The sequence below is a fragment of the Mauremys reevesii genome, linkage group 7 (assembly GCF_016161935.1).
Source record: "Mauremys reevesii isolate NIE-2019 linkage group 7, ASM1616193v1, whole genome shotgun sequence".
NCBI lineage: Eukaryota > Metazoa > Chordata > Testudines > Geoemydidae > Mauremys > Mauremys reevesii.
The window spans coordinates 21,612,023-21,636,559 of NC_052629.1; the positions used below are offsets into that span (position 1 = coordinate 21,612,023).

The window sequence follows — 24,537 nt, forward strand, 5'->3', positions numbered from 1 at the left end:
AATATCTTATTTTCAGAAAGAATTAAGTTGTAAATTTCAGTTGCAGGCACTGGAAAATTAGCCTTTCAGCTCTTGAGACCACTATTATATAGGCCCATAATTCGACCCGTTCACAATCTGCTGGAGTATAACCTTTTCACTGAGAAATCAAGAAAGAAAAAAACAAACAAAAAAACCCAATCCCCTCAAAAACCCTTTTATCCAGTTTACTGCCATAATTTTTAGTACTCTCCATGCTTCCTTTGCAGGCTTTGAAGCAGCAATTAAACAGTATTTCCATCACTGCACACAATTATGTAGGGAAGCTAATACACAAATAAGGAAATAGACAAAAAAGAGCCATATTGTCTTCTGTTGTATTAGAAACATGGGCAAAGCTTAATGTTTGCCAAAGGCTAATGAAGAAAAAATATTTACTTTCAAATAATGTTGGTATTTTCTAAAACTATAACACTTTCATAGACTACTTTACATGTGCAAAGCTCTGCAAAAATACTGATTACTTTCCTACCTCAGAAGGGTATTATCACAAAGAAAAAAATACTGAAGATTTTTAATATTAATAGAAGTTTTAGGACTAAGTCCCTGCATATCATACTGAAAACTTACTGCAATATAATCTGAGGAGTCAGGTCCCAAGCTGCTGTAAAATATTACAGCTCCATTGAAGTCAATAACACTGCTCTGATGTACATCAGCTGAGGAGCTAACCTTTAGGTAAAATTCTAGCCCCACTAAAATCATTGGGTGTGTTGCCATTCACTTCAATGTGGCCAGAGTTTCACACTTCAAACATTATCAGAAATACAGAAATATTTTGACACGGTGTAGTCAATGGGAACCTAAAAAAGGACTATAAAGGAATGAAGTGTCCATATGAACCCTAGTATATTTTAAAAGTGATGTATTTTCCTAATTCTGGCAACAGAACAAGATGCCACTGCTAGCAGTAAGGAGTTAAGGCTTTTAAAAACAAAACAAAAATACCTATCCAAAATTCATAAAAAGATTGTTTAAATAGCCACAACAGCACCTGTTTTTGGTGCTTGTCAAATCCCATATTAAAAAAAAAGAGTGCCACCACCCTCAGAAATTCTCCATGTTTATCATAAATATTTTGTTAGCATTTTCCAGAATGTCTTACAAATTAAAGTACTGGTAATTTTATTAAATATGCATGTTTTAGGAACTGAAATGTCTTTGAGGAGGATTCTATTTTGGTTTATTTGTTTTGTTGGTAATGTGGATTTAGCTGTTTAGTTCATCCATAAACCTGGCTGCTGTATTGTTGCCTTGATACAGTGGAGACTGAGAAAGTTAAGTAGAGTTACACTCACCGAAATGAGATCCAAAGGCCTCTGTACATTTCTTTCTGCTTGAAGAAACAAAAACTATGAACAAACAGGAAACTAACCCATTGCTGACAATAATGTTAGTAATGGCTCCCACTTAGTCCCTTTCAGCTTGTATCGAAAAGAACAGTTTGTTGATAGCGTAGGTGAAACAAACTATTTTTAGCAGTGTTACAGAGTGTGGAAGGGACCTCACACAATGCGCACACACTCATGTTTCCAGTAGCAGTGTTGAAAATGAATTTATTGCATCTACACTCACAGTGAAAATGTTCACAGTACTAGTTGGGCTAGGTTAGGGTAGTGGGAAAAGCTAGGGAGGAGCTGTCACTGTGAGCCTTTGCTGCAGTATGACCATTTTCCTAATATAATTTAACCCACATGTGGAGCAATGGTCAGTAGTAGCTTGATTGTTTATCACTGTAAAAGAGATGATCCACCACATGGTGATTTGAGGGAACTAAAGCAGGACTAACAATTCTAACAGTTTCAGCTGCATGAATTAAGAAATACAAAACAGAAATCAGAAAGGTATTGGTTTCCAATCTCTGCTTTTTGATGAAGATTTGATGTACAGATGAAGGGCAAAAGTAGCTTTTCTTTTTACACTGAATGGTGCTCAAGAGATACGAAGATCCTGTCTGATTTCAGATACCTCATGTCTTTATACTAAAGTACATCTTTTTAACGCTTCGTTCACAGGAGTATGAGTATTTTGGGAAAAATCCATAAGAGACAGACAGAATAACATTTTAGAAGCTAGATACAAAACAGCAGTAAATATGTAAAATACAGTTGATAAGCAGAAGTGAGGCAGCAGAAATGCATATAATCTATTTTAAAAACAATTATTTGTAAATATAGCATCTTAGTGTTTTCAAAGTATTTGACTGTATAGCTATATTGCATAGTAAGATCTTATATGATATTGAATTTATCTAATTACCAAAGCATCAAAAAATGTGATTACATTGGAAGGCCTGAATCTGCATTGATATGGAACGATTGTGTTGTGTTTGATAAAACCGTGAGCTTAAAAATACAATTTTATGATATACAGTATTTGTCCAAAACCAATATGCTCTCTTTAAGCACAGATTTCCTGACAATTTCAAACAGTGATACCAGGCATCTTGAAATTACAGTACAACTAGTAACAGTTATTTTGGTTAAACAGATATGGTATACATTCGTGTGCAGATATCGGGCATTTCACTGTATTCCAGAAAACATGGCTCACCCTGATGTAATCATTCACAGGTTTGTTATAAACCATTGAGATCACTAGAGTTGTTTATCCACTGATTTATCCATGAGTATCAGTACTCTGTAAAGAATAGATCAAAACTAAACACTCTACATAACACACAAAGCAGAATGTTTCAAGTTCACTGAAATATTATAAAAAAGGCTTCCTTCCTAGGAAAACTCAGCTATGGTAAAAAAATATCTACTACAGTGCACTGCACTGTAATAAATATTCATCATAAATTAATAATTTACAAGTACCTGAGCAAGTACATGAGCACCATAGCACAGCACAGCACCAAAAGAAGTAGCTCAGAGTTCTTAAAAATAATGGTGTTTTAAACATTAAAAATTCTAAGTATTGTTATTTTTTTTAAACCCACTCTAGTTGGAGTTTAAAGATAGTGCAAACTTCTGTCTTCACTTTTTTCAGAACGGTGTCAGATTTTCTTGTCATTTCACATAGTCAGTGTTGCTGGATCTGGGCACTTGTGGATGTTTAGGTGCAGGTCTGTTTAAAAAAAGATGAGAAATATATAAATGAAAATGTCAGAAATTGTTAAACTTTTTTTAATTTTAGCATTAGGATATATAGTTTAATTCATTCAGCAATAAAGGGATTTACCAATTTTATCTTCACTTTGTGAAGAAGCAGCACAGAACTTTTATGTTTAAAAAAGGTAGGACATCCAACTTCTTTTAAAGCCACCATCAGATCTGCTCTAGAAGCAGATTCCTTGTGTGACCCTCATCCAAGTCCCTTCATCTGTTAAAATATTGCCCTCTGACCAGTGGCAGAACTAGGGTTAAGTTTTAGGTGTGTGTTATAACCTTCCTTAGCTCCCTATGGGGTCACTTAATTTAGGATACTTTAAAAAATGCCTCTTAGTCCTGTACTGTAGGTACCAGTTCAAAGATATATGGGTGGCCACCTTGAAGTATTGTTACTGCTTCTTAAGAGCATCTTACTGGGATGCATAATACACAATACAGGGTCTTAGAGGAACTCCTCTCTCCCTCCCATGGATCTTCCACATGGAAGAGTAATACTGGTAAGTTAAGAGCTATGCATAACGTACATAATTATTAGGAAAGTAAAATGTTATTTTGGTTCGATTTTTTTCAATTTTCTGAGCAGAGCATCACACTAGGTGTCTCAAACTCCATTATTTTTATTTCTTTGAGACTCTTATTTTTTTAATGCGTAGAAGGTTTAAACTCTAGGGTTACATGATACAATAATAAAATGGAAATTTGGAAGTTAATGGAGCCTTATTTACACTAGATCCCCCACTGGTGCTACCATTGGTGGTGATGAACCGGTGTTAACATGGGTGAAAATTTCTAGCTAAAGGGTGATAAAACTTCCTAGTGAAGATAAGGTCTAGGAGGTGCCTTTAAAATATCACCTAAAAGAATTAAATGTTTGTGTGGAGGAGGTATGGGGCTGAGATGGCTAAGGGGGGAATATAATGATGATTCTCAGTGTACGTGTCCTACATACAGGGCTACACGAGTCAAAAAACTCACAAAACTTCCTATCAAATGAGAGTCTCTGTTAAATTGCTATCATCTTTCAAAAAGGTGGCAATGCTATCATCCCCAGTTCTAGTTGTCTGCTGCAGTACTGTGCTGTCTGAAAAGGCTAACCACTGGATTCTTTCGAAGCATCTGCTGTAAGAGACATCTCTTTTGTGCTACTGAATATTTTTAGAATCACACTTCAGTGTCTGTTTGTGCTGCAACATCACTATCCGCTTGTTTGTTCACTTTTTTGGAGGGGGGGGAGCAGGAGCCTGTAAAAACAAACACTTATCTTGCCACATCGTTTTCCTCATGTAAAGTAACTGCAATGCCCTGATTTTGAAAGAAAAACTGTATTTGTTTTTCTTTAATGGGCATGGATTAAATTGCATGTTGACACAGAAATCAACTGAAGCTTCTAAACTTTTCTGTATCTACAGTATGGATGATTTTACTGTAAATCTTTGCTATGCCTGTTTGAACTTATTTATCTTGTATGTTTTTAGTTTTATTCACCAAGAATTCTTCCCAAGTAATGTAATGAAATTCTTCCATCCTTTGTGACACTAAATTTCTGAACCACTGCCAGCTACATTACTTTCTGGTAATGCTGAAACTATAAAATAATGGCAAGCTTCGTTATAGGAGGTGCCTGCCAATAAAGCATTGTTGATACAGCAGAATATCATCTCAATGTGCAAAGTTATTGCATGTGGTCTTTCATACATTATATAAGCTCTTGAATGAGTTTTGCCTTGATGAGGGCTGTAGGGTAATGCTCTCTATCTCTTTCTTGCGCTCCTTGCCACAGTCTTTCTTCATCATTGCTTGCAGGCGGTCAGCCTAGATGATCACGATGGTCCCTTTTGACCTTAAAGTCCGAGTAATGTACAATATGAAATTACTATTACATAAGAGTTTAAAAAATAAAGTGAATTAGGTGTTTAAAGACAGATCCTCAGCTGGTATAAAATGGCATACCTCCATTGAAAAAAAAATAGAGCTACATTTATTTACAGTAGCTGAGAATCTGGCCCTATCTTTCACATATTGGTAAACACAGAGAAAATGATTATTTATTACCAAGATACATAGCAAAGGTACTCTACAATGGTATTTTATGTGCAGTTAGAATATAACTCATTGCTGTATAATAGATGTCTTCATTTTTGATCTCCTCTGTGATATATTTGTTTACTACCAGAGTAAGATATAAGCACAATGCTAATATATAGGTAAGGGAGTTGCAGGGAACCTTATTTGATGACAGACCATTTAAATGGAGAGGATGGTGGTTTTTTTCCCAAAAATATGGTAAGTCAGCTCTAAGTAAGGGAGAGTCTACAACTGCCAGTAAAGTATTTGCTATAAGTCATAAAAAACCATTTTGATTAGCAAAACTAACCTTACAGGAGTAATGTGAGGCACAAGTTTCTGATGTCCAAGTATTGGGCTGGAGGCATTGTTAAACCGAGCAGTTTTGTTCAGAGGATTTGCTGGTAAAGGCTTTTGAGGAGGGTTTGGTTTGAGAGTTTCCTATAAAAAAAATCAGATCATGTAATCTTTGTAAACAAAATGAAAAAACCAACACTTGTCTAAAGCAACTCCGTTTAAAATCTTTTGTATGCAGTAGATAGAACACATGGAACACTAAGGTTTGTTGTTTTATTATTTTTTAAAATGTTCATCAGAGAGGTGCATTTTAATCCTACAGTATATCTCACAATGTCCAAATTATAGACTGTAATTTTTACATTTCAAATGTGATTGAAATTTTCCAAATCTTTATATTGCATATTTTCAGAACCATGGTGTATGTGTTTACACCAAAAGAACTTTTTAGATAAAACTCACTCTTAACTTTCCTACTGCAAATTTGGTAATTCCATAACCCATGTTTTGGACTGGGGGACATATTCTGCCCTCAATTATGTCATGCAATAAAAAAAAAAAGTAAATCATGGGAGGGTAGGTAACAACAATGCAATTAGATCAAGGATGAATTTAGTCCATTGTGTCCACATATGTTTATAAGGGTGATCTGTAAAGGGTTTTTTTTCCGTTTTTTGGTTGTTGTTTTTTTTAAATGAGCTTCTACTATTTTTTATTGTCCTACGATATATGAAGAGGGCTGCAAAGGATTTCTTTTTAGGCTTTTTCCTTCTCTTTGTTTTTATTTTAGGAATATTGGGAATAACAAATCTGATCTTCACTATCTTTGTGGGAGAACCTCTGATGGGTCTCATTGCATGTGCATTGTGACCGCACTCCTTTATTGAAGCAGTGGTGTTAAAAAGACATCTTTTGTCCAAAATTGTAATTAATCATTGAAAGTTAGCAGGTGTTAACATCAAACTATACAAAACAAACAGTTTTAAACAACTTGAGTAAACATCCCCTCCTTTTTCAGTTGCTCAATTTTCATTTGTTTAACTCATGTGATGTCATAATTTCACTAGTTCTTCTGTTAGGGTGTCTTTCAGGGCCTGAACTTCTAGCATTAAAAATATTTTAAAAAGCAAACACAATTTTTAGTTATTTAAAGAAACCCTTTCAGGTCATCTTTATACATTACAAGGAGCAAAAAAAGAGCACAAGCCCAACTTTTATTTTCTTGCAACCCTCCCCCTCTGCAAATCTAGATGCAGCTGCATTCCAGTAGCACATCCAAGTCTCCAGGATGAGTTTCCATTGTTTCCGGAGGCAGTGTTTTTGGCCTGGTTAGTTTACAATTAGTAAACACATACAAGGTTTCCTACAGGAGATGACAACAGTGGAAATGACTTCAAAACGCAAATTTTGGATGACCCTAGAATCAACCTTTCTGATTCCAGCATGACTGGTGAGCATTCATGGAATTGTTATAAATGCAGCTGCAATTTATTTCAGTCAAAAGAACTGTGGAATTAAGTAGTTCATTAGTAAAGAACAGTAGTAATCTTGCTGCAAGGCATGAATTAATGTAATTACTGTGTGGTCGTCAATCTGCTCCAAAGATGGTAACATTGTTTCATTGGTCTTAGAGAGAAGGATGCTTGTTGCACAGTTTATGATCCAAAAAACGACCACGATTTAATATTGGCAATTTGGCATGTGTGCAGCTGAACAAAAAAGGTTTCTGAACACCAAATTTTCATTATCTGTTTTAAGCATCTCATTTTCAACATAAGCATTGCACTTTTGAAAGGAAATGGGGAATGACCACTAAACCTGATGATCACAAAGAAGAAAAAAGCTGGACTTTGAGTAAACTTTGGATTCAGTCAGTTCAAGTTTAGAACAGTTTTATTTTTTTAAAACTAGTTTTGTGTCCCTCCTCTCCTTGCATGCAGTCGCTGCATAACTAGTACTAATGCTGTATGTAAGTGAGGAATGGCAAGACAAAATACATTTTTTTTCTGTTTGGCTACTATGATAAATTAAAATAATCTCTCACTCCATACAAGTCAACCTTGACCATCATCCAAAAGAATTTTAAGCTCTTATCAACTTCCTCCTTCAAAATAAAGGAAAAAACATTTTTCTTATCAGTGCTGTTTTGTGTGTGAAGAATAGACTTCATAAAAGGAAAATACGAGGGATATTGCAAATAGTAATGAAGTAAATCAGCCATGGTGGAAAAAAACCAGCAATTTCTTGTAAATAACTTTCTGTGTGATAGGAATATAATGATGATGCTTATGAAGTCAATTATAGATCCTAACAAATGAAATTGTTCAAAATTTGGTAAGTTTCAGTGGATATAAAATGGACAACCTGTAAGAGAGAAGCAGCCTGTCTATTCAAATAATCCACAGTCAAGAAACCACATGTGCTAGATTTCTTGAGGAATAAAATTTGCATGTATGTATTTATGTTTAAAGCACAATATACCATTTTAGAAGAAGGCATATTGCAGCTGAACCATAAAGGATACAACTTTTTGCATATATGTGGAATTGCCTCTTACTGAAATACTACATTGAGTTATGATTATGAATATAGGTTCCCTAAGGTAATGGATTAAAAAAAAAACCAAAAACCTTTCAACGTGGTTGGCACATGAATGATTGTGTGCAATTTTATTATACCATTGTTTTTGGTTGCAGTTAGTCTTTCTTTGCCAAAGAGTTAATGACCAAATAAATAAAAATCAGCATTATGGAGATGGCAAGTAATTAGAAGGAATTTAGTCTTCTTGCATCGTAAAACCTTTGTTCCACTGACTGCCTACAATAATATGAAAGTGACCTGCTTCTGCATGTGAGTAGCTTTACTCAGATGAGCATTCTAACTCATCTGAGTAAAGTTATTTATGCACTTGTGTTTGCAAGATCAGGCCTTAATGAAAATTCTTTTATTTATTTGTATTATGGTAATATCTAGATGCCTCCAATGAAGATGGGGACATGAATGTGCTAGGCACACTAAAAAATATAGTTAGACAGTCCCGGGCCTGAAGAGCTTACAGTCTAAATGGACAAGATCAACAAAGTTCAGGAATGTTACTTTATCCATTTTACCTATCCTGTAGCAGGTAGCTACTATTTCATAGCTCCTCTCCCATGGCTCTCTGCTAGTAGCACCTTCCTTTCGCCCAGCCGATTAGTAGGGAATGGAACTGCTTACTGGGTAGTGCGGGGCACAGAACAAGGAAGTGCCAGCACCTTGGTTACAGATCAATCAGCCTTTCAACTTGCCTCCATGGGGAAATTATTCCAGAATAGCCATTCCACTGAAGTGTCTTTTTGGGTTTTAGCCTAATTCACATTGGTAGTAGATAGAGCTTAATCAGGGCTGGCCCACAACATTTTGGCACCTGAGGTGAGGGCATCATTTGAGCTCCCCATGACCCCCTTGCTTGGGCCAAAACTTTGAAAGGTCTCAATTCTGCCTTCTTCTTGTTCTACTCCTCTCATGGTACTGCTCTGCTACCTATCCCAATAAAGGAGAACTAACAACTTAAACTTTTTGAACAAGGCATTTTAAGTAACACAACTTTCAAATGCCTGAACAGCAAATGTAACTTTTTTTGTCTGCATAGTAAACACTGGAATTTTACTCTGTTTGAATAATCAAAGTGGTGCTTTCCATGCCTTCTTGGTTGCAAAGAATTGAGCTGCTTCCTGAAGGTCCACAGTCTGGGACAGCTCATGCTCTATTGAAATGGTTGCAAGGCCAACCAGCCTATCCTGTGTCATTGTGGAGCGTAGATGTGTTTTTATTAATTTCAGCTTGGAGAAGCTGCGTTCTCCACTGGCAACTGTTACAGGAAGTGTTAGAAGTATGCGCAGAGCAACAAAAACATTTGGAAAGAGGGTAGTCATCTTATTTGTGCACATATATTCCAGAACAGCCTTTGGAGTTGATCCTGCTGAAATGTATCTTGACAGGGCGTTCAGTTCATCACCTAAATCACTCGCATCAATATCGCGCATGTCATGATGTGTCAACACTGTCTCTAGTGCCCTGCATTGCTGGTGTAGGTCGTCTTCAGGTATAGCAAGGAGTTTTGGAATATCATACAACATCCCAAATATACTGCTGTGTTCTTTGAGCTGCATGAAATGTTCTTCAACTGACTATTGCACAATCTAGCACCTGGTTAAAGAATTCAACTTTGAATTGTTGTTTGGGGTCTCTTATGGGATTATCCCATGCCTCGTAATCAAAATGTCGTCTTCTTCGGTGGAAAAATAGCTTCAGTGTGAAGTTCCTTTGCCAACTTCTGTGCACTCTTCAGAATGTTTTGAAATCCCTCATCTGACCGGTTAAGACTGTAGGTATGACTTTGCTTTGTCCAGTTGTTCCGTTGCTCCAGATATATCAAGGTCAACACCTTGGAGTCTCTTGCTTACAACATTTATTTCAAACAGTATGTCATGCCACAACACTAAGCCACACAGAAATTTGAAGTTATGTATGTTTCTGGTGATTCCATTTCCCTCTGCCACTGTTCTCTCATGAACTGTTCCTGTCATAACATTATCCTCCATAATGGCAATTATGGCATCATCTATCTTCCCAATTTGGTGTTTGATAGGCTTTATCGCCTCCACTCGACTTTCCCATCATGTGGCACTTGGTGGTTTCAATGTCAGAGAGGATGTTCCCAGATGTTGCCTCAAAATTTGCCATCGATGAGTTGATGCAGAGAAAAATACATAGATCATAGAATCATAGAATATCAAGGTTGAAAGGGATCTCAGGAGGTCATCTAGTCCAAACCCCTGCTCAAAGCAGGATCAATTCCCAACTAAATCATCCCAGCCAGGGCTTTGTTGAGCCTGACCTTAAAAACCTCTAAGGAAGGAGATTCCACCACCTCCCTAGGTAACCCATTCCAGTGCTTCACCACCCTCCTAGTGAAAAAGTTTTTCCTAATATCCAACCTAAACCTCCCTCACTGCAACTTGAGACCATTACTCCTTGTTCCGTCATCTGGTACCACTGAGAACAGCCGAGCTCCATCCTCTTTGGAACCCCCTTTCAGGTAGTTGAAGGCAGCTATCAAATCCCCCCATATTCTTCTCTTCTGCAGACTAAACAATCCCAGTTCCCTCAGCCTCTTCTCATAAGTCATGTGCTCCAGCCCCCTAATCGTTTTTGTTGCCCTCTGCTGGATTCTTTCCAATTTTTCCACATCCTTCTTCTGGTGTGGGGCCCAAAACTGGACACAGTACTCCAGATGAGGCCTCACCAATGTCGAATAGAGGGGAATGATCACGTCCCTCGATCTGTTGGCAGTGCCCCTAGTTATGCAGCCGAAAATGCCGTTAGCCTTTTTGGCAACAAGGGCACACCGTTGACTCATATCCAGCTTCTTATCCACTATAACCCCTAGGTCCTTTTCTACAGAACTGCTTCCTAGCCATTCGGTCCCTAGTCTGTAACAGTGAATGGGATTCTTCCATCCTAAGTGCAGGACTCTGCACTTGTCCTTGTTGAACCTCATCAGATTTCTTTTGGCCCAATCCTCTAAGTTGTCTAGGTCCCTCTGTATCCTATCCCTACCCTCCAGCGTAGCTACCACTCCTCCCAATTTAGTGTCATCTGCAAACTTGCTGAGGGTGCAATCCACACCATCCTCCAGATCATTAATGAAGATATTGAACAAAACTGGCCTAGGACCAACCCTTGGGGCACTCAGCTTGAAACTGGCTGCCAACTAGACATGGAGCCATTGATCACTACCCATTAGCCCGATGATCTAGCCAGCTTTCTATCCTCCTTATAGTCCATTCATCCAGCCCATACTTCTTTAACGTGCTGGCAAGGATACTGTGGGAGACCATATCAAAAGCTTTGCCAAAGTCAAGGAATAACACATACCCTGCTTTCTTCTAATCCACAGACCCAGTTATCTCCTCATAGAAGGCAATTAGGTTAGTCAGGCATGACTTGCCCTTGGTGAATCCATGCTGACTGTTCCTGATCACTTCCCTCTTCTCTAAGTGCTTCAGAATTGATTCCTTGAGGACCTGCTCCATGATTTTTCCAGGGACTGAGGTGAGGCTGACTGGCCTGTAGTTCCCCAGATCCTCCTCCTTCCCTTTTTAAAAGATGGGCACTACATTAGCCTTTTTCCAGTCATCCGGGACCTCCCCGATTGCCATGAGTTTTCAAAGATAATGGTCAATGGCTCTGCAATCACATCCACTAACTCCTTTAGCACCCGATTCAGCGCATCCGGCCCCATTGATTTGTGCTTGTCAGTTTTTCTAAATAGTCCTGAACCACTTCTTTCTCCACAGAGGGCTGGTCACCTCCTCCCCATACTGTGCTGCCCAGTGCAGCAGTCTGGGAGCTGACCTTGTTCGTGAAGACAGAGGCAAAAAAAGCATTGAGTACATTAGCTTTTTCCACATCCTCTGTCACTAGGTTGCCACCCTTATTCAGTAAGAGGTCCACACTTTCCTCTTGTTGCTAACGTACCTGAAGAAACCCTTCTTGTTACTCTTAACATCTCTTGCTAGCTGCAACTCCAAGTGTGATTTGGCCTTCCTGATTTCTCTCCTGCATGCCTGAGCAATATTTTTATACTCCTCCCTGGTCATTTGTCCAATCTTCCACTTCTTGTAAGCTTCTTTTTTGCATTTAAGATCAGCAAGGATTTCACTGTTAAGCTAAGCTGGTCGCCTGCTGTATTTACTATTCTTTCTACACATTGGGATGTTTTTTTCCTACAACTTCAGTAACGATTCTTTAAAATACAGCCAGCTCTCCTGGACTCTTTCCCCCTCATGTTATTCTCCCAGGGGTTCCTGCCCATCAGTTCCCTGAGGGAATCAAAGCCTGCTTTTCTGAAGTCCAGGGTCCATATTCTGCTGCTCTCCTTTCTTCCTTGTGTCAGGATCCTGAACTTGACCATCTCATGGTCACTGCATCCCAGGTTCCCATCCACTTTTGCTTCCCCTACTAATTCTTCCCGGTTTGTGAGCAGCAGGTCTAGAAGATCTCTGCCCCTCATCATTTCCTCCAGCACTTGCACCAGGAAATTGTCCCCTAGACTTTCCAAAAACTTCCTGGATTGTCTGTGCACCGCTGTATTGCTCTCCCAGAAGATATCAGGGTGATTAAAGTCTCCCACGAGAACCAGGGCCTGCGATCTAGTAACTTCTGCTAGTTGTCAGAAGACAGCCTCGTCCACCTCATCCCTCTGGTCTGGTGGTCTATAGCAGACTCCTACCACGACATCACCCTTGTTGCTCACACTTCTAAGCTTAATTCAGAGACTCGGGTTTTTCTGCAGTTTCATACCGGAGCTCTGAGCAGTCATACTCCTCTCTTACATGCAATGCAACTCCCCCACCTTTTCTGCCCTGCCTGTCCTTTCTGAACAGTTTATATCCATCCATGACAGTACTCCAGTCATGTGAGTTATCCCACCAAGTCTCTGTTATTCCAATCACATCATAGTTTCTTGACTGTGCCAGGACTTCCAGTTCTCCCTGCTTGTTTCCCAGGCTTCTTGCATTTGTGTATAGGCAGTTAAGATAACTCACTGATTGTCCCACTTTCTCAGTCTGAGGGTACGTCTACACTACGGGATTATTCCGAATTTACATAAACCGGTTTAACAAAACAGATTGTATAAAATCGAGTGTGCGCGGCCACACTAAACACATTAAATCGGTGGTGTGCATCCATGGTCCGAGGCTAGCGTCGATTTCTGGAGCATTGCACTGTGGGTAGCTATTCCATAGCTATCCCATAGTTCCCGCAGCCTCCACCACCCCTTGGAATTTCCGGGTTGAGATCCCAGTGCATGATGTGGCAAAAATCATTGTCGCGGGTGGTTCTGGGTAAATGTCGTCAGTCACTCCTTCCGCTGGGAAAGCAACGGCAGACAAGCATTTAGTGCCTTTTTTCCCTGGATTGCCCTGGCAGATGCCATAGCATGGCAATCATGGAGCCTGTTTAGCCTTTTGTGACTGTCACCGTATGTGTACTAGATGCCGCTCACAGAGGCGATTCAGCAGCGCTACACAGCAGCATGCTTTTGCTTTTGCATGATAGCAGAGATGGTTACCAGCCATATTGTACCATCTACCATGCCATAAATTGGTAATAAGATGATCGTGGCTACCAGTCCTTTTGCACTGCACCATCTGTTGCTGTCATAAGTGCCCCTGGCTGCTCTTAGCCAGGGGCGCAAAAGCCAAAATTGGGAATGACTCCCTTAGTCAATTCCTCCTTTTTGGTATCTAGAAATAGAATCAGTCCTGCCTAGAATATGGGCAAGTGTACTAGAGAACCACTGTATCATAGAACCAGAGAGCACAGCTGCTCTGTGTCAGATCCTGCAGAAATTATGAGCTGTATGCTATTCACAGGGGGTGCTCCTGCAACAACCCCACCTGTTGATTCCGTTCTTCCCCCAGCCTTCCTGGGCTACTGTAGCATTGTCCCCCCACTTGTGTGATGAAGTAATAAAGAATGCAGGAATAAGACACACTGACTTGTTAGTGAGAAATGAGTGGAAGGCAGCCTCCAGCTGCTATGATAGTCCAGACAGGACAGTAAGGAGTGTGGAGAAGAGGAGCCCAGCATCCCTCTGCTAGTCCAGGGCAATTGAATCTTTTCTTTACACATGAAGGGTGGGGGCTGATGGAGCTCAGCCCCCTGTTGCTATGATGACGATGGTTATCAGCCATACTGTACCATCTACCACGAAAAATTAGGACCAGGCGCCCTTGATTGACCTTACCGATGCTAGTCAGCATGGTTACCAGTCCTTTTGCACTGTCCCATGTGCCAATAGGCTGATGATGAGGACGGATACCAGCCATATTGTACCATCAGCCATCCATAGCGTGGGGGGAGCAAGGATGTTGGTGTTGAGTGCTGCACCATCGCGTCTATCTGCAGCATTCAGTAAAGATAGGGTGACATGTAAAAGAGTCAAGAGAGGATTGTTTTCCCTTTCACTTCTGGGGGTGGGTGGGGGAGTGCGTAAATTGCCTAGCTATGCCCTGACCCACCGCGGACACTGTTTTTGACCCTAGAAGCATTTGGAGCTCAGCCAAGAATGCAAATGCTTTTCAGAGACTGCAGGAACTGTGGGATAGCTTGAGTCCTCCAGTCCATGAGCGTCTATTTGATTCTTTGGCTTTCCGTTACGCTTGTCACGCAGCAGTGCGCTGAGTCCCTGCTATGGCGTCTGTCTGGAGATTTTTTAAAAATGATTTTGAATTTCGTCTTCTGTAATGGAGCGCTGATAGAACACATTTGCCTGCCCTTACAGCGATCACGTCCGCATCGTCCATGCGGGAGCTCTTTCTTTATTTTGATTTTTAACTGCATCACCACACGTGCTGATCAGAGCTCCACGCTGGGCAAACAGGAAATATTCAAAAGTTCGCGGGGCTTTTCCTGTCTACCTGGCCACTGCATCCGAGTTCAGATTGCTGTCCAGAGCGGTCAGTGATGCACTGTGGGATACCGCCCGGAGGCCAATACCGTCGATCTGCGGCCACACTAACCCCAATCCGATATGGTAATACCGATATTAACGCTACTCCTCTCGTTAGGGAGGAGTACAGAAACCGGTTTAAAGAGCCCTTTATACCGATATAAAGGGCCTCTTAGTGTGGACGGGTGTGGCGTTAAATCGGTTTTATGCTCCTAAAACCGGTTTAAACGCCTAGTGTAGACCAGGCCTGAGACAGGAGTCCTCCCCTCTTGTACTCTCCTGCTCGTGCTTCCTCCCAGTATCCCAGATGCTTTGAATTACGTTTAAAAAATTCAGCAGCCTCACTAGAAGCTGATTCTGCATCACTGACCACCAAGTTCAATGAATGAGAACTACAAGAGACAAAAAAAGCTCGAGGGTTTAACTCTCATCTCTGTGTCTGCACTCCTCTGTTCTTTCCTTTCATGTTGGCACTGTTATCGTAGCCCTGACCTCTCATGTCAGCTATCACAATTCCCGTATCTTCCTGCTTTTTAAGAAGCACATTTGTCATACCAGCTCCTGTAGTATCATCAATGTCAATAAATTCTAGAAAATGCTCTCTGACAGTCACCACTGCAGGGACATTTTCACTAGGTTTTGTTGTTCCAAAACGCACCATTAAAGTCATTTGGTCCATATGGCTGATGTCAGGTGTGTAGTCCAGAATAACAGAGTAATATCTTGCTGACTTCCGATCTGCCACAATCTTCTGTTTGACTTTTGTTGTCAGTAACTGTATGATCTCATTTTGAATTTTTTCCAGGCTAGTGGTGTGTGAACATTTCTTGGGTGGTGACTCTTCTTAGATGCTCCTGGAGTACAGCATCAAACTCAGCCATCAGCTCCACAATTTTAAGGAAGTTTCCATTGTTTGGCACATACAGCTGATCTGAAGTGCCACACAGTGCTAGGTTTTGGGTAGCAAGCATTCTCACAATGGCAATGAGCCTTTTCAGAACATTTTGCCAGTAAAATGCTAGTCTCATCTTAAGCTCTTTCCATCTATGTAATGCTCTCTGGTGATTTGCTGCTTTCTCAGGGCATGCCAGATTTCTAGCCAGATTTTTCCATTCCTTTGTTCCTGTAGAACCCAATGTGGCTGGAACATTAGACTGGAAGAGTTTGCAACAAAAACAGTATGCAGCATTCTGGGTTTTTGAGTACATAAGCTATGGCCTCTCCACTTTGTCACCATTGGGGATTTCACGCCAGTAATGTGTTGGATGGAAACTTCTATTTTCATTGTCTTTGGGGAACATGAAGTTTTTCACTTGCTGTGGCCCATGCAGTACAAGGAAGTCCCTCAGGCTACTGCTCAAGTGGGTCCACAGTCATGGATCATCTAGACTTAAGGAACTAAACTCAGCAGCAGCTGTTTCTTGCATGTCCACCACACTCTTCTCTGATCTACACTTTTCTTCAGGAATGTACATGGTTACATCCATTTGAGATGAAGATATGATGCTGCAGTAGCTGTCAGGTCACCTACAGTCTAACTAACTGGAAGAACTGACATCTCCTCACCACTCACATCCTCACTGGGGACGGAGGGCTCACCGTGAACATTTGTGTCTATGTATCACAGGAGAGCACCTTCCTGCTTCGATAGAAAAGCTTCCTTTGCTTTCTTTCTTTTTCTGAATGCTTCCTTAGAGGAGCATTTTCTTCTTTCACTCATGACTGCTGTTCTGTGCCAGCTATAGTGGCTCTCAACACTCAGTTGAAGGGGATAAATAAGGCTGGTAGCAGGGCCTGAGTGAGGGAAGATACCTGCGTCTTAAGGGCCTAACTGGCTCCTACTACTTCAATTGACTGCCTGTTCTCCTCAAGTGGGTTCAGGTAAGTAACAGGAAACAGGAAGCTCCCTGAGAAGCTGGTGTTAATCAGTCCAGGCTCCCACGGGTGCTAGAGAGGTACATAAGAGGCTCCTCCTCCTCTCTCTCCCTGCAGCTCCTGCTGCTTTCTGTTATTCCCTCTCACCTTTTCTCCTGCCTGCCTGTTATGTCTCTTGTGCCCTCCTTCCTCCAGCACAGCACTCCACCATCTCTGTGCATTTAGAGCAGAGAGAATACATATGCACCAGCAGTAGACACAATTTTCTACACTCTGGGTCCTAGTGGCGCCCCCGCTGACAGGCTGGCACCTGAGGCGGCTGCCTCAGTTCACCTCATGGTAAGGCCAGCCCTGAGCTTAATGGGAAAATTTGAAATACATACCCTATCTCATTCGATGACAAATTTGATGACAATATATATCTCCAGATCAGTGGCACCGCTATGGGCACCCGCATGGCCCCACAATATGCCAATATTTTTATGGCCGACCTGGAACAACGCTTCCTCAGCTCCCGTCCACTCACACTCCTTCTCTACCTACGCTACATTGATGACATCTTCATCATCTGGACCCATGGGAAGGAGACTCTGGAAAAATTCCACCATGATTTCAACAGCTTCCACCCCTCCATCAACCTCAGCCTGGACCAATCTACACGGGAGGTCCACTTCCTAGACACCACGGTGCTAATAAGTGATGGTCACATTAACACCACCCTATACCGAAAACCTACCGACCGCTATGCCTACCTTCATGCCTCCAGCTTCCATCCCGGACACACCACAAGATCCATTGTCTACAGCCAAGCACTGAGGTACAACTGTATCTGCTCTAACCCCGCAGACAGAGACCAACACCTAGAAAATCTCCACCAAGCATTCTCAAAACTACAGTACCCGCACGAGGAAATAAGGAAACAGATCAACAGAGCCAGACATGTACCCAGAAGCCTCCTACTGCAAGACAAACCCAAGAAAGAAACCAACAGGACTCCACTGGCCATCACATACAGTCCCCAGCTAAAGCCCCTCCAACGCATCATCAGGGATCTACAACCCATCCTGGACAATGATCCCACACTTTCACGGGCCTTGGGTGGCAGGCCAGTCCTCGCCCACAGACAACCTGCCAACCTGAAGCATATTCTCACCAGTAACTGCACACCGCACCATAGTAATTCTAGCTCAGGAACCAATCCATGCAACAAACCTCGATGCCAACTCTGCCCACATATCTACACCAGCAACACCATCACAGGACCTAACCAGATCAGCCACACCATCACCGGTTCATTCACCTGCACATCCACCAATGTAATATATGCCATCATATGCCAGCAATGCCCTTCTGCTATGTACATCGACCAAACTGGACAGTCTAAGGAAAAGGATAAATGGACACAAATCAGATATTAGGAATGGCAATATACAAAAACCTGTAGGAGAACACTTCAACCTCCCTGGCCACACAATAGCAGATCTTAAGGTGGCCATCCTCCAGCAAAAAAACTTTAGGACCAGACTTCTAAGAGAAACTGCTGAGCTTCAGTTCATTTGCAAATTTGACACCATCAGTTTAGGATTAAACAAAGACTGTGAATGGCTTGCCAACTACAGAACCAGTTTCTCCTCCCTTGGTTTTCACACCTCAACTGCTAGAACAGGGCCTCATCCTCCCTGATTGATCTAACCTCGTTATCTCTAGCTTGCTTCTTGCTTGCTTATATTTACCTGCCCCTGGAAATTTCCACTCTTGCATCCGACGAAGTGGGCATTCACCCACAAAAGCTCATGCTGCAAAACGTCTGTTAGTCTGTAAGGTGCCACAGGATTCTTTGCTGCTATCTCATTCTGGAATATCTTCCAAATGGAGATAAGCCCTTTATCGGCTGGTAGCTACACTGGTTAATTATGGTATTAGCAAGGTGCAATGAAGTAGATGGACAATGGGGAAAGGCATGGTGTGGTAATTATGGCAGTTGGGAAAACAGAATGGAGAAGAGGAAAACGAGGAAAGCAAGGTGGGGGGCGCACAGGAAAAAGGTAAGACTGGTTGTAGAGGCAGAGGGAGTTAGGAGGAGGTGACAAAGAATGGACAGGAAAACAGTGATGTGATAGGAGAGAGAGACAGAAGAAGAAATCACCTAACGGGGAGAAAATGATATAAGAAAACAGTGGCTCTCGGAAGGAGAGACATGAATGTTTGAGAAAAGAGAAACCAAGAATAGCTGCATCTTTACAGTTGTGTTACATATTCTAAGTGTATCACGGGGAATACAAATTGACACAAGCCATGTCACTGTATGAACATGGAAATGAGTTGTGACCTTTGAGCTCCTGGCAACTTGCTAGTATGCCCCTCAGTACCACAAAGGTGGTGCTTCACTGCTTAAGCTCTCTCTGCTAATAAGGCCCTTTTCCTGACCCTGTTTTTTCCCCCCTACAGAGCCTCAGCTAAACGTGTTTATGGATAGATTTCTTTCTCCAATTTTATATCAGTAACCTAGAGTTGAGTTCAGCATGTCAGGTTTTCATCTGTATTTGGGGAAAGGGCTGTTTTCAATAATGGCACTAGCTCTTGTTACAGCTGTGTTTAGGAGAAAGAAAGTGTATTTCTTATATAGTAGGCAGCTATAAACAATGTATATCAACTTTACTTTGCTCCTTTGGTCTATTTTGACTATGCTTATGGAAGAGGTTTCTAATCTAAAATGCACTGTGAGAAAGAGGGGGTCTTTATCAATCTAGTGAAGAAGGTGCTTCAATGGATTCTGTATCAGGGAGCTGACTGTAAAGCCAGTTTGAGATGACTGTAGCAGAACATGCAGACAGTAAATACAGGTCTGGCTCCTTACCAACTATATCTCACAGAAGGGGTTCTCAAACTAGGAGTCATGACCCCTCAAGGGGTCGTGAGCTGTCAGCCTCCATCCCCAACCCCACCCCCCCTTTTGCCACCAGCATTTATAATAGAGTTAAATATTTAAAAATGTGTTTTGAATTTATAAGGAGGATTGCACTCAGAGTCTTTCTGTGTGAAAGGGGGTCACCAATACAAAAGTTTGAGAACAGTAAGGATATCCAGTAACAAGTTAATTTAGATGAGAATGTGGTGTGGCAAAACAGCAGTAGCATGCAACTGATTACAGCATAACGAAGGAAAACATGAATGAAGACCTAAATTATGGACTGGATTCAGTAGGTGCTATAACTTTTTATGCTGATTTACATCAGCTGAAGATCTGACTTATGGATAATCAAACTGTTTCATGAAGACTTCTATACAAAAGAAAATTTTATATTGGTCATAGACTTTTAAATATTACACTTGGCAAACAGTGAGAAGAGGAGGTACTGACCTGTAACTGGAGGTTCTTTGAGATGTGTTGTCCCTATTTGTATTCCAAACACTGGTGCGCAGGCATGCCATGTGCCCGAGTTGGAAGGTTTTTCAGCAGCAGTGTCTGTTGACCCCTCATGGCCTCGTGATGTCACCACATCTTCTGTGTGAGGTTATAAGAGGCTATGTGGGGTAACACACCCTCAGTCTCCCTCTTACCACAACATAAGAGTCTCTGCAGCATAGGGGAAGGTACTGGAATACAAATAGGGACCCCACATCTTGAAGAACCTCCAGTTACTGGTGACAGGTTTCAGAGTGGTAGCCGTGTTAGTCTGTATCAGCAAAAAGAACAAGGAGTACTTGTAGCACCTTAGAGGCTAATAAATTTATTTGGGCATAAATTTGTTAGTCTCTAAGGTGCCACAAGTACTCCTTGTTCTTTTTGCAGTTACTGGTAATTAACCACATCCTCTTCTCTGAGTGATACACCTATATGTATTTCAAATGCGGGTGAGTATGGAGTAATGATCAGCTTGGAGGTGGGTGCGAGGACGTAATGGGGAAGACCTGCTGTAGGACAGCGCGTCTTATATTGGCTTCTGTGGCTGCCCACAGGTCGATGGCATAGTGCGCTGTGAAAGTGTGGACAGAGCGCCATGTTGCCACACGGCAGCTCACGTGCCAAGGGACATCTGCCAGAGAGACGGAGATAGTTGCCTGCGCCTGCATGGAGTATGCCGTGATTCTGCCAGGTGGCATTGCTTTAGAGTGTGCATAGCATTCTGTAATGCTCTTAGAGATCCAATTGGATATGTGCTGCAAGGAGAGGGCTTGCCCTCTCAACCATTCCACTGTGCCTACAAAGAGGTGTGGGGAGGCGTGACAGACGTGAGTCCTATTCAAGTAGAAGGCCAGTGCCCTGCAGATGTCCAGGGAGTGAAGCGTCCTGTCCACAGGAGTGGCATGCTGTTTAGGATGGAAGACTGGGAGATAGATGTACTGGTTGAGCTAAAACTCAGAGATGAACTTTGGGAGGAACTTAAAATGAAGGCACAAGGAGACTTTCTCTTTATGGAAAACTGTATGGGGGAGTGTGTGGGGGGGGAGAAAGCAGGTCAGCCATCATGGCGGTTAGTTTGCTGACCCACCAGGCGGAGGACTTGAATAGATGGGCATTTGCATGTGGCCAGGGGTTCGACTGCAGTATAAAAGCCAGTCATCATAAGCAAGGAAGGTTCTGGACCTGCTGCCTAACCCAGTACCCTTTTAGGCCTTGCTATCAGGCCGCAGCCTGGGAGGTCACCAGGCCTGAGCTCCCTAGCCCAGCTTGCCCCTTTCCCAGCACTGCTCCACCCTCAGTACCCTTAGCTTTCAGGCAGCAAGGACCATCTCCCTCCAGAGCTAGAAGGAGAAAGACTCCTCTAGCTCCTGGCTGATGGCCCTTTATAGGGCCAGCTGTGGCCTAATAAGGGCGTGGCCCAGCTGCGGCTGCTTCCCCAATCAGCCGTCCCCAGCCAGAGCCCTCTCCAGGGCTGCTTTTAACCCCTTCTATTTTAGGAGCGGGGTAGTCACCCTGCTACACCATCCATGGGAGGGAAGGAGAGAGGGAGGTGCTAAATCACCTGAGCTAAATCATTTGAGCGCTGATACTTTTCCAGTGCCCTTCCACAATTCCTTGTGTATCAGCGCAGAAGGACAGAAAAATTCTTCCACAATTCACCAGGAAAGAATCAGAGTGGTTCAGGTAACTGCAGCACAAAGAACTATCAAAAGATATGTCCTGAGAAGTCCTAACACTATATATAGGTGAGTACAGCACCAGGGAGCACACATTAATTCACCTGGAGATTTGCAGTGTGGCTGCACACATGCAGGCTAGGCTAACCTGGATGGTGATCATGCAAATTAACTCTACAGCAAAGAGGTACCTTTGATTCTCAGTCTTGCACTTCAGCCACAAGACCATCTCCTCTCACATGAGTAATGGTAAAAAGGATCTTTACTTATAGGAAGGAGCAGCAATAATAGTGGTCACCTGGCCAACATTCCCTTGCTTAAAGTCCCTTTCATCAACGCATATAACTAAGAAAGGGAAACCAGTTACAACACAGAGGATAACTCCACTGCAAATTTTAGTGTTGACATGTATGCTAAACTGGAAAATACCCTTGATGTTTACCCAGTTACAGAGAGGTTCCATGGTAAATTTCCCACCTGTACTATATATCGCAACCATGTACTAACTTGGTCTTTTAATTGGCTGAAGTTCAAGGAATAGTTAAGGCCAAATCCTCATTCAGAATAATCAGAACAGTTCCATTTACTTAACTGGAGCTACACCACTTTACACAAGCTCAGGAGCTAAGCCATAATGACTGCTGTCTGGCTATCCACTCACTACACTATCAATCACACAGGAAATGCCGCGGGAGAACCCATATATGAAAAGTGATAAAAGATTTTATTCTGATTTATTATATGCTGTTATTCATGCTGCAGGCTGTAGCCTGACATCACTATCTGTAAATATAAGAAAGAAAGAAAATGTAGATTTACCTGAGCAAGCCTAAGAGATGGGTTAGCTGGCAGTGGCCGTGCAGGTACAGCTTGATGACAGGGTAGCTGGTGAAGGGGTGGTAGGACTCGCTGGGGTGTTTTTGACCGCTGTAAATCAGATGTCTTTACAGGATTAGTGTTGTCAGTAGTCTGATATGGTAGCAATCTTCTCAGACCATCTCTCTATAGAGCCATAAAATAATAAAATTGGCAGTTTAAAAAATCCTAATGAATATTATGGATACAAACAATATTGTTTGAAACACTGTAATCTTCCGTGTTGTGCACTTGCTTTCCCCTTCTTTCCCTCCCTGCTTTACCGTACCCCTAAACTCCTTTCTGTAGCCAGAGAACAAGCAATTCACAACTTCCAGAAGCCTATTCAAACACTAATCCTTGGCTGTTCAGAAGGTAGTGCTTCTGTCTGAGATGGCTAGCTGTATCCCAGAGGCTAATTGTATTTCCTTTCAACATTTGAGTCTCCATCTGTTTGGAACTTGGAGGCCAAAGTGCATTTTGGACCCACTTTTTCTGCTCTTGTTTAATTAGTTCATAGTTTTTATAATTTTAATACTTAATGATAATAAGTGTCATAATTACTTCAAACATACAGGAAATGTACATCAAATTCTAATAATGATATTTTGACTGTTAAGAACCCACCTGATGTATGTTTAAATTTTGTGGCTTTATGACTAGATTTTTACTGAGAGTTGTGGTATGAACATGATTAGGCTCAAATGAACTGGAAGGCCTTGCTGGACTCACAGACCTGCAATACAAGTATACACTTATTGAATGCAACTTTGTTCTTACAGCTTTACTTTTTTCACAGTATCTTTCTCAGAATAACACTTTGAAAGGGCTTTCTTATTTTTGCTCTCTATGGAAAACAAGGAAATGTAAAAATTATCTAAAAATCTTGCAAGAATAAAAGTAAATATTGATTTTTTTGAAGCCACTAGTCTGTTAAATTAGCTCTTGCAATCTGTGGAAATGCAGTTTTATAGCACCCAAGAGACTGTTCTAATGAGTCTAGCATTTAAGTAGTAATGACCTCAAATACGGAAGTTTTAGCTCACTTGATTGAGTTTAGATAAAAGGCCAAGCCAGATCATGAAAATATTTCAAGCAACCCAAAATCAAGGCAAAGTTTCCTTTACTTTTTAATTGCTTATCACAGAAAGCATAATAAAAAGGCATATATTCAAACCCCATTTTATTTACTGATGTCAAGGAAGTTGAAGTGAAGAAAGAACACTTCTGAAAAACTCATATTAATTAATGAATGAATCCACTTTTAGTAAATGTCTCATACGCACCACAAGTACTGAGAAATGTAATGAGTACAGTCAGTTTCTATTGAAGTTTATTTAAATGAGTGGGTAGTTAAGAAAAATTATCATACCTTAGTTTCTCTATTGTTGTCTTTTTATTTGTAAATAGCAGTCTAATCAAAGTCTTCCTTTTGAGATACATGATTAAACCAGCAACAATAAGACACAGAATGGTTACGAGTATTCCTATGGTTAAACTTCTACTATCTGAAATAAAACACATTTTTTGACTTGTGATGGAGTCAGTTATGATGAAATCTGTCTGATATCAAGAGTGGGATATTGCTGGCTAGGGCTGCTTTCTAGCAACATACAAAATGAAATTAGTAAATAATACATTAGGGAATTAATAAGGTAGTATTTCTGCTATGATTACGCTTGAACTTAATTCTCACATCATTTGTTT

At 41.3% G+C, this 24,537-nt stretch overlaps 1 protein-coding gene across 2 annotated transcripts in view; it reads right to left on the minus strand.

Annotated features, from left to right (window-relative positions):
• Positions 1-2,983: 2,983 nt before the first annotated feature.
• The window catches only part of ADAM12 (ADAM metallopeptidase domain 12), a 320,435-nt gene continuing 298,881 nt past the window's right edge, over positions 2,984-24,537 (minus strand). For both annotated transcript variants that reach the window (XM_039546827.1, XM_039546828.1), the window contains 5 exons: positions 24,203-24,338; positions 23,458-23,566; positions 22,795-22,977; positions 5,530-5,660; positions 2,984-3,111 (listed from right to left, as the gene is read on the minus strand). In XM_039546827.1, coding sequence (XP_039402761.1) covers positions 3,054-3,111; positions 5,530-5,660; positions 22,795-22,977; positions 23,458-23,566; positions 24,203-24,338 — 617 coding nt within the window. In that variant the 3' untranslated portion in view covers positions 2,984-3,053. The remainder of the gene's footprint in view (positions 3,112-5,529; positions 5,661-22,794; positions 22,978-23,457; positions 23,567-24,202; positions 24,339-24,537) is intronic.